Here is a 15,081-nt window from a genome sequence, read left to right as displayed (position 1 = left end):
GATATTTCATGACATGTTCCCCTGGTTCTGTAAAAGTACTGCATAGTAAATGAGAAGTTTGCTTAAATTAAACTTGATATTGAAAATTTTCACAGTCTCATGGCTTTTTGAGATCGTAACAGAGATTATAAACTCCTAGACCTAAGATTCCTTAGTCCTAGAAGAATTTTCAGCTGCCCTACTTATCTTCATCTTCTCTAGGAGAATTTAAGAGTGTACTCTTCCTAGACCTCTTAAAGAAAGTATTGCCTACCATTCACAACTTTTCTTCTTTTCTCAAAAGAATTCAACTATTGGCTCTGAGCATCCAGGTTACAATCTGGATCATTCCCCTCCCTCCTTTCTTTTTCTTCTGATCCCTCACAGCCCCCTACTCTCTGCCAGAAATATCATCTAAGTCCCCACAGCACTTCATTTAGACTCTTACAGAACTTATCTTATTCTTCTTTGTTCAAAGATTTATTTGAGCATTATCTCAACCTTTACTAAATTTTGCATTCCTGTAAGGTAGAGACCGTCTTTTTTCTACTTTCTACCCTCTTAAAGAGCTGACATGGTACTTTGCACACACAGAAGATAATAAAAAAATTAATCAAGTGTTGTAATTCACCAATTATTTAAAGAATGATGAATTAACAAGAGAGGAAAATGGCAAATTTATTTTAATCCCACACCATCTACTGTGTACCTATTTAAATGTAGCTAAACTTGGAAGAAACAGTTTCTGTATTTATTTAAACTCTTTGTAGTTCACTTGTTCTTTGTTTTTGTTTGTTTGATTTCTGAAATAACCCCCAAGAAGACACTTTATTCCTGAAGAACGTTAACCATTACTTTGGGAAGTAAGAAGGTAAGAATTACTTTCAGCTTGACTAGGAATGAAATAATTGAAATTAGCAACCAATGTTTTATACATTCTCATTCTTACTGCACTCATAAAAAGCTGAAATTGATTAAATGAAAACCAATTACTTAAGTATTCTTAAGGGAAGATTATAAAATATTCAGATTTAACCAAAAGAAGAATGGTTCCCCAACTTTGTTCATTATTCTCATAAATATAAAACACAGTGTAGAACTTTGACATGCAAGCTGCAAGTCAGTATAGTTAGTTGGCCCAGAACACAATGAACATAAGGTCAAGATTCAATCTTCACACACAGGCTAACTTTGCTGTTCTCAAGCAAAATCTGCACCCCTGAACCAGACCAGCTGTATCTTCACTCACAAGTAATGCTGAGAGAAAAAAGAAAAATCTATTTAAATTTATTCCCAGTGTGGTAATAAAAACCCTTTCTTCCTACCTCCTGTACCCCTGCAAAATCTGTGTTTATTAGAGGCAATTTTGATGAATTAGGACCAAGAAAATCAAAGTATAATGGAGTCATGACCACACCATTGTTGAAAAGATACAGTGTTTGACAAATTCCCAGGAGAGAGATGAAAGTCAAGAGCAGTGTCATGGTGCACTGATAGCAAGCAGAGAGAAGGGGGAGCCCTCGGAAGGTGATGATAGAGATAAGTGGATTGTTATAGACTTCTCAATTAGAAGACCCCTAAAGACAGGAGCAGAGTTGATGGTTGAAGGGACACAGTTATTTAGAGTTGGAAACAGTAGATAACGCTCTCAGAACAGAGAAGAGGCTAATTAGGGGACTATCTTGGAGTAGGATACAGGACCACCACGAATCATGCCTAGAGAGTTGAATCAAACCTGACAAGGTGAAGTTTATCAGCCAAGAATAAATGGTTTACCCTTGGGTTCCACAATGTAGTTGCATAAATATGAGAAGTTCCGACTTAGCAACTGCACGCATACAGAGGATTGAGGGGCTTTGCTCAACACTGAGTGTGGTGAGTCAGCAGTGTGATGAGGCTGCCAAAAGGCAGTCACCACCTCGGGCATTACACCTAGGTCAAGAGAGGTGAGGGCAAACGCTGATGGAAGATGACATGTGGTTTGGGTGTCACACTTTAAGAGATTAACAGGAGTGGGTTCACCTTTATGGTAAAAAGGATTCAGGAGCACATAACAAAGGAAGCAGATGAAGATGGGGCTGCGGCTATTTAGCATGGAGGACATAAAGCGAAGGAGAACACAGAGCAGTCATTGAATGGGTGAAGAGGTGTCTTCTGGGAAGAAGGTTTGAACTCTTCCTGTTGTTACCAAGAACTGGAATGAGAACCAGTCATCTTGAAGTTACAGAAAGCCAGATTTTAGTTTAAAGCAAGAATATTTGGCCTGTGAAATCTGCACCAAAATGAAAAGAATTGTCCTTGTAGGTGTCAAGTAATCTGGACAACAGCTTTGAAAAAATGTAGCTGAGACAACTTTTGCATCATCTAAGTAGTAAAATTAGGAGATGCAGGATTCTGAGTTACAAAGTAGTGGGTAAAGAGAGAAAAACCCCCACTTCAAAACTGGCAGTGACTTGAAACCCAGATGGAAAGTCTGCCTATATCCTTTTATAAAATGCCTAAAAATCTAGTTTGACCATGAACTACTGTAGTCTTTCCCTAATTTTAGGTTTTATTCTTATGCTACCATCACAAATTTTGCAATATCCATTTAATATCAGCACTATTAATTCATTTAATATTTTTACTTATATTGATTCCTTTTTTCCCTTAGATTTTTTTAAGTTGCTCTCTATGCTTTCCATGAAAGTGTGGACCATCAGCATCTGCTGAGACATTTGTTAGATATTCAGAATCTCAAACCTCACCCCAGACCTGCTCAATCAGAGTATGTATTTCAACAAGACTTCCAGTTGGATGAATATGCACACTAAAATTTGAGAAACACTGCCTTATATCATTAGTGTAAACAAATATAGTTCTAAATGGGAAGCATATGTTACCCTAGTTTATCTATTTTAATTTTCTTCACATTTTTCACTAAATATTATTTCTGAATTTGAGATACATCTTGCAATCAATGTAAGGAGTATTGTAATTAACTGTACTTTTTATTGCTAGAATATAAAATAGTCTATGTTACAATTGATAGCATCTTAGATTTTGATAAAATAAATAGACTTTGAAATAAGCATATTATTATTAAAATTAAGAAATATTTGCCTAAAGTCATTTTATGTATGACCAATGGTACTATGTCATGGTTTGGGAAAGAGTGACTTTAGGAAAGCAGAATAATGCTTTAAACCAGTGGTTCCCAAATATCACTGTGTTTAAAGCCCTTGGGAAAAATTCAGATTCCCCAGTCTCAACCACAGAGATTCTGTTGCAGATGATTTTGATGTGGATTATCTTCCAACACTTTGGGTACCATACTTAGCACTAAGCCAAGATAAATAATATAATGTCATAAACCTGTAACCTGACAAGATTCCCTCATGCTAGAGTGCAACCATTCTCAAAATGTGGCCTGTGGATCCTGGAAAGCCTTAAGAATTTTTCAGGAAGTACATAAAATCAAAACAATTTTCATAATGATACCCAGAAGCTAATCACCTTTTCCACTGTGTTGATCTCATAAGTCAAAAGCAAGGATGAATAAAACTTCTGGTGCTTTATTACAAATTAAGGCATGGCACAAAATTGTACTAGTAGCCATTGTATACTTCATGCCGTATACCAGCACTGAAAAAAAATGTTTTTTAACTTAAAAAGACAGCTCCATTTAAAAATGGCTTAAAGTTTGCAACAAGCAATAGAAGTTATTCATTTTATTACAGTTGACCTTTGAACAACAATGGGTTTGAACTGCACAGGTACACTTACATGCAGATTTTTTTCAATAAATATTGTAAATGTATTTTCCCCTCCTTATGATTTCCTTAATATTTTCTTTTCTTGAGCTTGCTTTATTATAAGAATACAGTGCATAATATATAAAATATGTGTTAATAGACTGATTATGTCATCAGTAAGGCTTCTGGTCAATAGTAGTCTATTAGTAGTTAAGTTCTGGAGGAGTCAAAAGTTATATGCAGATTTTTTACTGCACCCTTGACCCCCTCATTGTTCAAGGATCAACTTTATGTTTCAACTCTTATATACACATCTTTATAATATTCTATGTGATGAAATGGGAAGTCCACATAAGGCACTCCAATTGCACACTAGAGTTAGATGGTTGTCTTAAGGAAAAGCACATGCAGAGTCATTTGAGTTGCAAAATGAACTAGCCACTGTATTCATGAAGCATCATTTTTACTTGAAATAAGGACTAGTGGACAAACAATGGTTATTCAGGCTTGGCTATTTGGCACATATTTTCTCAAAATAGAATGAAGTATGCTTGTCATTTCAAGGAAAACAATCTAACAATATTTGTTATCTTCAATTTCAAGCAAAAATTTGAATTTTGGAAAACTTGTATCTACCACTACCATCTTAACAACTTCATAAAACTTAAAGAATTTTCTGATGAGATCAGTGGTGATATTAATGATTGTGATTGTTCTATATTCTATAATGAAATGTGTCAACATTTGGAAGTTCTATATAACTCAGTGACCCAATATTTTCCAAATAACTAATATATGATGTTCATACATGAGAAAAAGATTTATTCAAAGTTCAAATACAGATCAATGGATTTTAATGTAATAGAATACAAAATATTCATGATTATAGTTTCAGATTCCACATTGCAACTTGTCTTTAAGAAACTACAGCTTGTCAAGTGTTGGTATAATAGCTAAGAAGAATATCCACAATTATTTGAAAAAGTGATAAAAATACTCTTTCCTTTTCCACGTGACATAACTGTGTAAGGCCGATTTTCTAGATTTGCTTTAACAACGACAAAGGAAACTTAAAGCACCAGACTGAATACAGAAGCAGGCGTGAAAATCCAGCTGTATTTAATATAGCAGACGTTAAAGAAAGTCAAAAATGAAAAACAATACTATTAATTTCTTTTGGTTTTGGAAAATACAGTAATTTTCATAAATACATGTTATTTATGTTAAAAATAATGGATTAGGTAGTAATTTTAAATGAATTAATAAATATTTTTAAATTTTTTCCATTTTAGTTTATAACATAGTAAATATCAGTACGTGTGACTAACATAAAACAAAGCTTGTTGGATTCTCATTTTTAAGAGTGTAAGGGGTTCTGAGAACACAAGTTTTAGAACCACTACTGTAGTAAAACTCACTTAAACCACAATACTAGGTACCCACTTCATAGAAAGGGAAAGTAATATGCATGAATTCTTCCTCATCACTCAGGTAGTAACTGAGAAAATTTAAAACTGCATGAAGGTTGCAGGCCAGGGGTCTTCTTTGTGGGTATCATATTGAATTCCAGCCTCTTACTATGAAAAGTTAACCATGAGCCACAGATAGTTCAGCAGAGCCACTAGCCAAAGTAAAACTAAAATACAACTTTCCAGAATAAAGCCCAGCAAGAAGCAGATGTTTCTCTTTCTGTAAGAATAGAACCCCATAGAATCACAGGAAGGGATATTGAAGTGGTAATTATGAATGAAGGGCTATTTCATAAAGGGTAAGATGGAGAGGGTGACTTCCAAGGGAGAAATATAAAATGTTCAACTTTCCCACTTTTAATAGGGAACATAAAAAGCCTTATTCAAAAAATATAAACTTTTCTTAAGAGAGATATGAGAATATGTGTGTGTAAAATTTAACTTCATTTTATGGTCAGTTACAGGAGAATAAATGGAAAAGAAAAAAGAGAGAGAGAGAGAGAGAGAGAGAGGAGAAGAGATGACAGGAAAAAAATAGAGGAGTCGGGAAGGGTGGAAAAAGAGATCCAAATGCGCAGGAGAAACAAATGCAGATGAGGAAAAGGTATCGTAAAACCATACAGCCTGCAGGGGCCTTAGAAATGAGCTAGGTTTGCTTCTTCCTTTTAAGAGGAAATAGGGGCCCAAAGAAGTTAACTGGTTTGACAAGTTCAGTGCTCTGATTTTAAGCCAGATTTTCTGTCTTCTAAGCAGAGAAAATATATAGAGAGAAGAACCAACAAAAAGGGAATGGTTTGGGGAGAGAGTGACAGGAAGGATAAGAAGGAGGGCAGGAGAAAAGGGAGAGAGAGGCAGAAAGACACTTATACACACCACACACACACACACACACACACACACATCAAGCAATGAGTTCTAAGGCAGGTATTAATCTATTAAACACTGTTTGTCACACCCTGACAATGCTACACACAACTAAAGTTTGGAGACCACTGAATTAGGCTCATACTCTGTAATCTGGGTGGGTCTGAGATTCTGAATTTCTAACAAACTTCTGGATGATGCTGGTACAACAGGTTCAAAGACCACACACTTGCAGTAGGAAGGCTCTATGCCTGCAGTTCTCAGAGTATGGTCCCTGGACCAGCAGCATCAGCATTGCCTAGGAATTTATTGGAAATGCAAATTCTCAGGCCCCAACCCAGACCTGCTGAATCAGAAACTTGGAGATTGGGGCCTAGTAATCTGTGTTTTAACATAAAGCCCTCCAAGTAATTCTGGTGCATGTTAACCACTGCACTAGGCCATAATGCCTCCCATCACCTTGTTACCTGTAATTAGCTAAATAAATGTGGCAATACTTTATCTGCAACTCATTACTGTTCACAAAGCTGTTTGAAATTTCTACTAGGAATTATCAACATTCCTGTAATTCTTTTCAGACACCCTTAAGTATTGGTGAAGACACCAAACATGATGTGTAATTAAGGAAGGCCTCCTTTATTGAACTTAACTTGACTTCTTCTAATTGGTTCAGATTTCCATGCATGAGGGTGAACTAAGAGTCGTTCCCAAAATCAACATCAGAGATCAAAAAAAAAAAAAACCTCTTATACTTTTTTCTTAGAGTAAACTATCTCCTTGAGCTCATTCCCTTTGCTTACTCTAATCTCCTAGACCTGGTCCTAGATTCTCTAGCTTAATTCCAAGACCTTTTGAATCCGGCCCTCTGTCTGAATGGAAATAACAGAGTTGCGCCCTTCAGATTCACAATCTCAGTTCACAAACCCAGGCCCCGGACTCAGTAGTCCCCTTCTGGTCTTTCCAGCCCCTGCAGTCATGAGCTCTGACGCAGAGATGGCCATTTTTGGAGAAGCAGCTCCCTACCTGCGGAAACCAGAGAAGGAGAGAATTGAAGCTCAAAATCGCCCATTTGATTCTAAGAGATCCTGCTTTGCAGTGGATGATAAGGAATTATATGTGAAAGGTATGATTCAGAGCAGAGAAGATGACAAAGTCACAGTCAAGACCCTCGATGACCGCGTAAGTGTTGATCTCAGATGCCCTTGATAATAAGGGCATCCTCATTTTCCTTTAGAGCAGAATATTAAAAATTGCATGCTGGTCCATAGAAATCTGAAGACACCACAAAACTAACATTTATCTATTCTGTAGTGAAGTCGCAGGTGAAAACTACCATTGCACACACCTTGCTCCTGCTTCTTTCCTTCTCTAAGGACTCGGGCTTTGAGGATTTTTGTGATGTGTGCCTTGGAGAAAGGGGAAGGTCAGGGTAGAAGAGCTTGGACTATTTAAGGGAGGGCTTGATGCTGATTGTGATTGGGTGGGCTGAGTGAATATAGCTCTCTGGGCTGCAGAGCGATTTACAGAGGAAACTCCGGGGGCAATGCCTAGTTTAATGTAGAGAATTACAGTGCACCATTCAATTCAATATTTACTGGACATGAACCACGTCTAGGTCACAGTGTCTGCCACTTTCCAAATATAAGCAAATCTCAGCACTTGCTTTCCTAACGTTTACCATCTAGTGTAGGAATCAAGATGCACATGGCAGGTATAAATCTCAGTTCACAAACTCAGGCATGCAAGACAGATCTCTTTTTTTTTTAATTATTGAACTTAATCTATAATTTCAGCCTCTTTTCACTAGAAAATTACAAATTTAAAAAATGAATTTTCTTCAATCATCCTTGCATGGTTGTGCCACATTTTTATAACCTTATACAAAACCACATTGGGATCTCACTGCCTCCCTGAAGGATCTGCTAAGAAACAAGTCCCAGTGACTGAAGCATCAGGATTCACAGGCTTTCCACCTCCCCTGTGCTACCTTCAGTATTTCTTTCCAGTATAGGGCAGTGGGGTGGAAGAGTCTCCTTCCCTTAGGAGATTTGATATGTACCAACAAGCCCCTTTTATTTTTTCAGTAAAACACTCAAAGTATTTTTAAGGACTTAACTTTGGAAAACAAAAGCCAGAAAGCCTATAGGCTCTTTCTCTTTTCTGCCCTATTTTCTACCTCTCCTGAGTAACAGAGTACAGAGCCAGTGGGGAGAAAGGTGGGGAAAATACAGACAGGGGTAAATTAAGTAATAGTCCCAAAATATTTTTCAACCATAGACTATGATGCAAGCCCAAGTGTTTTAACTACTAAAGCAGAAGTGCAAAAAATTATGGAAGCCTTGAAGAGATGGGGGAGAGGGGAAACAGGTTATGTAAGAGATGGTGCTTGAGCTGAACTTTGAGGATTTCTAGATATCATTTCAATGAACATATCCTAGACAAAGGAACCCACGTAAGCAGAGGTACTGAGGTAGAGACACATAGAATACATTAGAGTAGTTCTTTCCAACTTTCCAACCCCTGTCTCATCCCAGCACTCATAGAAAATGGGGCAGAGGCAAACTGCCCTGGCTTTGATGATCCTAAGCCACATTTGGCCCCCCTGAGAGCTGAAGGGCTCTATCACTCTACACACCTGTAATTCACTCTTGGCACACAGAATGCCATGCTGACTGGGAGCATCAGACCCAAATTAGTTACACAGTTTGACCAAAATTAGGTTAAGCAAGGACAGTCATTTGTGGATCATCTCTGGACATGGAAATTATTCGTGACGTTATCCACAGTAATGGGTTAAATGTACCTAATCTCTCACTGTTTCCACCACACCAGTAGAGTGGGGTACGGATCATGGGCTCTCCCACTCATCACATGCTCATCTTCTCAAAATCCAGACACTCACCCTGAACAGTGACCAGGTGTTCCCCATGAACCCTCCCAAATTCGACAAGATTGAGGACATGGCCATGATGACTCACCTGCATGAGCCCGCTGTGCTATACAACCTCAAAGAGCGTTATGCAGCCTGGATGATCTATGTGAGTGCATTTCTACATCTGTTTATTCCATTTACCCCTCTGAGTAAAAACAAAATCCATATGCTAACATTTTCTGATTTTCTCAGACCTATTCAGGCCTCTTCTGTGTCACCGTCAACCCCTACAAGTGGCTGCCGGTGTACAACCCCGAGGTGGTGGCTGCCTACCGAGGCAAAAAGCGCCAGGAGGCCCCGCCCCACATCTTCTCCATCTCTGACAACGCCTATCAGTTCATGCTGACTGGTGAGTAATTTCTTCAATCCATATTTTTAAAATAGTTTTCAGTTACTTATTCAGTTCCACTGGACTGGTTCTTAGTTAATTGTTCGAGCCTTTCACAGGCCTTGGTCATCTGAATGATGCAATGATCAAAGTAACTTTAGGAGATTCAGAAAATTTCATGATTGAAAGCCAGGGGTGTAATATCTTCCATTACTAGTCATGGTGCATAGGCCAGTACTCATGACTAAAGCCACACTAAGCACATGTTTATGTAGGAGAATGTGGAACACAAAGAGATCCAAAGAACCCCCCAACACAGGCACACTTGGAAGGGAGACTATGTTAGTAGCCACTTAGAAATGCAAAGTTGGAGAAAGGGGCAAAGCAGTGTCCCTATACCTGTCTTCCTCCTCAAATTCAGGCTTCTCGTTCTTCTCACTAAGTTTCCAGAATGGCACGGGAAATACAAATGTGATAATAGTGTCACACCATTACGCCTAGTGTCTGTTCAACTTTCACCTGACATGTCTTGGTGCAAATATAAGTAGAAACAAGCATCTGAGATCTGACGACACTTAAAAGTCATCTAGTATAATGTTGTTCAAACTTCAATCATTCTCATCTCACATTCATAATCCTATCCATTTCTGCATACTTAATATTTTTCTTCAAATTGACTAAAATTAACATCAATTTTTAAAGGAATATTAGTATCACTATAATAATTTCCTAGGGCTGCTGTAACAAAGGACCGCAAGTTTCTAAAACAACAGAAATTTATTGTCTCACAGTTCTGGAGGCTGGAAGTCCAAGATCAAGATTCCTGCTGAAGGCTGACAGGGAGAATCTGTTCCATGACTCTCTCTTAGCTTCTGGTGGTTTTCTGGCAATCTTTGGTGTTTCTTGACTTGTAGAAGCATCATCCTTATCTCTACCTCCACCTCCACATGGTGTTGTCCCTGTATGCGTCTGTCTCCAAATTACCGCCTTTTATAAGGACACCTGTCATATTGGATTAGGGAGTCTACCTACTACAGTCTGACTTCATCTTAACTAAATACATCTACAATGACCTTATTTCCAAATAAGGTCACATTCTGTGGTACTGAGGTTTAGAACTTCCACATACGAGTTGGAGAGAAAGGGAGAGACACAACTGAACCCATAACACTATTGTAAATGGAAAATCATCACTTTCCACAAGTATAATATAAAGGTAAAAGAAAAATGCAATGACAACGAATCAGTGTTTACAAATTCTAATTAGAAGGTGTGGCTTCTCACAAACTCTTGAGTCTGAGACTTACTTTCTTTGTTAAAAAAGGAGATGAGAAAGTGTAACTGAGAAGTTAAAGATCTCTGAACACAAATAACTTTCACACTGTGGGATTTACTGTTCACTTCCCATGCTTCTCAAATGTAGGATGTGTAATATGAACAGCATGGGAAATGAACAAACTGTCTCAAAGATTAGACATGCCCAAATCATCACACTGCTAGTTAATGGCACAGCCAGAACTAGAATTCATGGACCCTAACCAACCTCAACATTGCCCAATTTTCATATTCTCTGTTTTTATTGTTTGTCTATTTTGTTTTGCTCCCTCTTCATTTCTAGATCGAGACAACCAGTCTATCCTCATCACGTGAGTAATTCATATTTGCACCATGTTGATTTGGAAGCCAGTGCCACCCCTTCCAATCTCCTTTATATCACTTACTTTTAAATCAACAGCGGAGAATCTGGGGCTGGGAAGACAGTGAACACCAAGCGTGTCATCCAGTACTTTGCAACAATTGCAGTTACTGGAGACAAGAAGAAGGAGCAGCAGCTAGGCAAAATGCAGGTGAGCAGCTCCCTGCACCCAGAGGCTTGCTGGGTGAGTGCCAAGTATACACAGGCTTTGTTCTCAGCAGAGATGCATAGCACAGGGTCCTGCCCCAGGGGTGCTTATGGGGTTCCACCTAGTGAACTCAGGCTCTACCACCTGCTCCATCAGTAACAGCCAACTGGCCTTGAGCAGCTGCATATTTTCCTCTGAAGAAGGAATAGTTTAGGCCAGTGGTTCTCAAACTGAAGTGTACGTCAGAATCACCAGGAGGGCTCATTAACAACCCATGTCTGCGGCCTAGGATTTCTGATTGAAATTTCTATTTCACATTCACAATTGTGACACTTTGCATCTCTAATATGTTCCCACTATTCATGTTGTTGGTTCAAGAGTCACACTTTGAGAACCACTGGGCTGAACAGTAGTTTCCAAACTACTCTGAAGCCAAGATAAGGAATCATGCAGGGGAGTGAGGGTGAAATTCTGCTTTTCTATAAGTGAACTTCTGAGCAATCAGGCTCCTAAAATATTTATTATTGCTACTTAAAAAATTTTTTAAGAATCACTGTTTCTATCATATAATCTCTTAGGTCACTTTCATTGCTCATGTTCTAGTTATACTTCTGAACCTATATTAGATGTGTTATGAAGCATGCAGTAACAAAGGTATATAGTCTAAAAATTTATGATTTATAATAAAATGTTATTAAAGAAAGGCAGTCTGAGAGGTCAAGATGGAGCTTGGACTCTGATGTAGCAGAAATCACTTTGATGCTGTGCTAAAAGACCCTCTCTAGGATGGGACTTTGAAGACTCTTCCAGGATGGGGTGGGGCTGTGGGTATCTGAGCATCTGCACTGGCCACAAGCCTGGGCTGCATGACATATCTCCCTGGACCATGCACAGAGCATTCACACTTTTGAGTCACCAAGGGACTATTTAGGAAAACATCCAATGCCCTCTTTTTTTTTTCTTCTTGTTTATTATTAGGGGACCCTGGAGGATCAGATTATCCAGGCCAACCCCCTGCTGGAGGCCTTTGGAAATGCCAAGACTGTGAGGAATGACAACTCCTCAAGATTTGTAAGACCCAGTCCAATATTCAAGTGTCCCCCAAAACCAAACCTTCTCCTCCAATGCTGGCTATGAAAAATTACCACACAAACTAGAATATACTTGACCTTATTCTATCCAAGTGATTCAGATCAATCTACCCAATGGGGATATTCCAATATACTTTGAAGACTGTGTTGGCTTGTTCCTTGCAGTAGGAGGATCTAGCTGTCCTTCTCTAACTACTCAACATCACCTCAGAGTATCCCGATGTCACAGTGATTCAAATTCTATAAGTAGAGAGCAATTCCTTTATGCTAAAATTGGTCTCTCTAGGAGGAAACATTTTAAAATGTAAGAGTCCATCAAGCAATATCTATTGACTTACTAGCCATGGAAACTTTAGAGTGAATTAAGTTAGCAGATTTGAACTCCTCCAAGTCAAGAGGCAGTGGGAGTAGGAAAAACCTGATGAAGGCAGAAAAGCTCAAAAAATTGGGGGGAAAAGTTGACATTGAAGGTATTGGAGGATATGTTCCATCCTTCAACATTTCACTTAGGATTATCTCTATCAAAGAGGTATTTACTTCCACATTGGCAAGTAAACATACATCCAGCCCTCTGCCTAATTCACTGTCCAGTGGAGTGAACAAGAACCCCAAGGTAAAGCCTTCATTTATACCTATAGTTGCAAAATTACATCAAAATTTCACATATCTTAGTAGCTGGATGATCTCAAGCTTACATTTTATTGTAATCTCAAAGATAAAACAGTCATTGATTAGAAAATAGATGTATTATTTGAAGACCGTGTCTCCAAGCCCTGATTTTTCTTTCTTTTCCTTGGTCTTCTGTGCATTACACATCTATCTTCCCAGTGCACAACTACTCTTCCTTGTAGGAGATCTCAGTGCATGTCACACAGCAGAAATGTGTTACACATATTTGGACCAAGTTAGTTATTGCACTAATCTTAAACCAACTTAAAGCCTTCAGGCACTCTCTAGTTTCACTCCCATTTATTTAGTCCATAGACCTCTCCTCTTGGCCTTGACCCAATTGTTCTGGTTATTCTGTCCACTTTCCACCCACCAAACAAACATGTGCAGGCTGAAATTTCCATTGTCTTCCATTAAGCAGATAAAAATACTGAAGATGCAACACTTACAATGCACATATACCTCCACTGACTCTTCACTAACTCTTTGTAAGCTTCATTCAGAAAACATTGAGTATATCTTTGAATACCAACTACATGCCAGACTGTGAGTGAATAAGCAAGGCAAAATTTTTGCCCTCAGATTTGCTCACAGTGTGGTAGAGATCACTTAAACAGATAAGGTACATACACGCACATACACGCACACATACACACATAAAATTTTACCTTTCGCTTCCCATAAAGGGGTGAACTCAGACTCTGATTGGGTCTTTTGGGAACTAGAGAGCCTAGCCTGAGCCTGGGAGCTAGGTTTGCCTATAGTAAGCAGTAAAGGAAACTGAAGCAAGAAATCTCAGAAATAACACTCAGAGGTTTAAAAAAAAAAGTCAGACAGATGGTCCAACTAGGCTATCAAGGATGTTATGAAGAGTTTGAGAATATAGGCACATGAGAGCAAAATAAAAACCAAGGAGAGATTCTGGAATGAGGTGGTCCGAAGCAGAGAGCTGGAGAGGGAGCATGCATGCCTCCCCAGAGCTGTAGGGCCAAGCGCTTTGGGTAGAGCTTCCTGAGTCTTGACTGACCCAGCCTGGGGACTCTAGGTGCCAAGCAAACAGAGAGGAAGGAAGTCCTCAGGTTTCTAGCATTACTTCCTCCCTAACCCTATATTTCCCACCTATCTGTGGTAGCACCTGGCAGAGGCCACCCACAGTACCATGTAAATAAAATAATCATGGTGTTTTAAAATCTGCCATTGGACAGGGGAAGTTCATTCGAATTCATTTTGGGGCTACAGGAAAACTGGCATCAGCAGACATTGAAACCTGTGAGTCCGAATGCTCTATTTGGCACTTTGGTATTTAGTCACAAAGGCATCTCTTGGGAACCTGAAGTCACATTATTTTTTGTTACCTTAGATCTCTTAGAAAAATCCAGAGTGACGTTTCAGTTATCCAGTGAGAGAAGCTATCATATTTTTTACCAAATCATGTCAAACAAGAAGCCTGAACTAATTGGTAAGTTCTTAGAACATTGTTCTCATCTTCCAAATCAGTCACATTGGAAAAAAACAGCAGAGCACACTATGCATAAGATGATAAATGGATCTTTATGTTTCATAGACTTGCTTCTGATTTCAACCAATCCCTTTGACTTCCCATTTGTAAGCCAAGGAGAGGTCACCGTGGCCAGCATTGATGACAGTGAAGAACTGTTGGCAACTGATGTAAGCATAGTGTTTATTTATTTATATAAGCATAGAATTATTGTGTTTATGAACTTAGTGGCACCTTAGCTACCTAATAAGAAAAATGGTGTCCAGGGCTGCTAAGCAATTAGACCCAAGATCTCAAAAATCGGCATAGGATGTACCTTCACCCTCAACTCCACTTCAGAAGACTCCAAAGTGAGAGTACAGAAAGTTATCCAAAACAAGCTTTCAGTTTCATTCTCTAGCATTTGAGAGTAAGTTTTTGCATGTATAAGGTTTTTAAAGATTTTGCTGGATGTTTTCAGGTTACAAAACCATCCGCATGATTCTTTAAGAAAATTTAGAAAATGCGGAAAAGTGTAACACAGCAAAAAACAACACTCTGTAGGAGCCACTCCATTCTTCCTGCTACCTGCCTCTTGTCAGGCCTCTAGCTTTTAGCTTTGGGAAGTATCTATAATACTATAATAATATAGTATCTACAATGCTATAACTATAATAATAACAATAACTCAATT

General features: G+C 38.6%; 1 protein-coding gene across 1 annotated transcript in view; it reads left to right on the top strand.

Moving 5' to 3' along the window:
- The first annotated feature begins 798 nt into the window (after positions 1 to 798).
- The window catches only part of MYH13 (myosin heavy chain 13), a 52,688-nt gene continuing 38,405 nt past the window's right edge, over positions 799 to 15,081 (top strand). The window contains exons 1-10 of the mRNA XM_039847353.1: positions 799 to 850; positions 7,011 to 7,225; positions 8,941 to 9,084; positions 9,171 to 9,327; positions 10,925 to 10,952; positions 11,042 to 11,153; positions 12,129 to 12,221; positions 14,116 to 14,179; positions 14,271 to 14,369; positions 14,475 to 14,578. Coding sequence (XP_039703287.1) covers positions 7,022 to 7,225; positions 8,941 to 9,084; positions 9,171 to 9,327; positions 10,925 to 10,952; positions 11,042 to 11,153; positions 12,129 to 12,221; positions 14,116 to 14,179; positions 14,271 to 14,369; positions 14,475 to 14,578 — 1,005 coding nt within the window. The 5' untranslated portion in view covers positions 799 to 850; positions 7,011 to 7,021. The remainder of the gene's footprint in view (positions 851 to 7,010; positions 7,226 to 8,940; positions 9,085 to 9,170; positions 9,328 to 10,924; positions 10,953 to 11,041; positions 11,154 to 12,128; positions 12,222 to 14,115; positions 14,180 to 14,270; positions 14,370 to 14,474; positions 14,579 to 15,081) is intronic.

Source organism: Pteropus medius, unplaced genomic scaffold (genome assembly GCF_902729225.1).
Source record: "Pteropus medius unplaced genomic scaffold, Ma_sr-lr_union100, whole genome shotgun sequence".
Classification (NCBI taxonomy): Eukaryota; Metazoa; Chordata; class Mammalia; order Chiroptera; family Pteropodidae; genus Pteropus; species Pteropus medius.
Note: the sequence above shows the minus strand (reverse complement) of the source record. Positions and strands in the feature narration are given on the sequence as shown.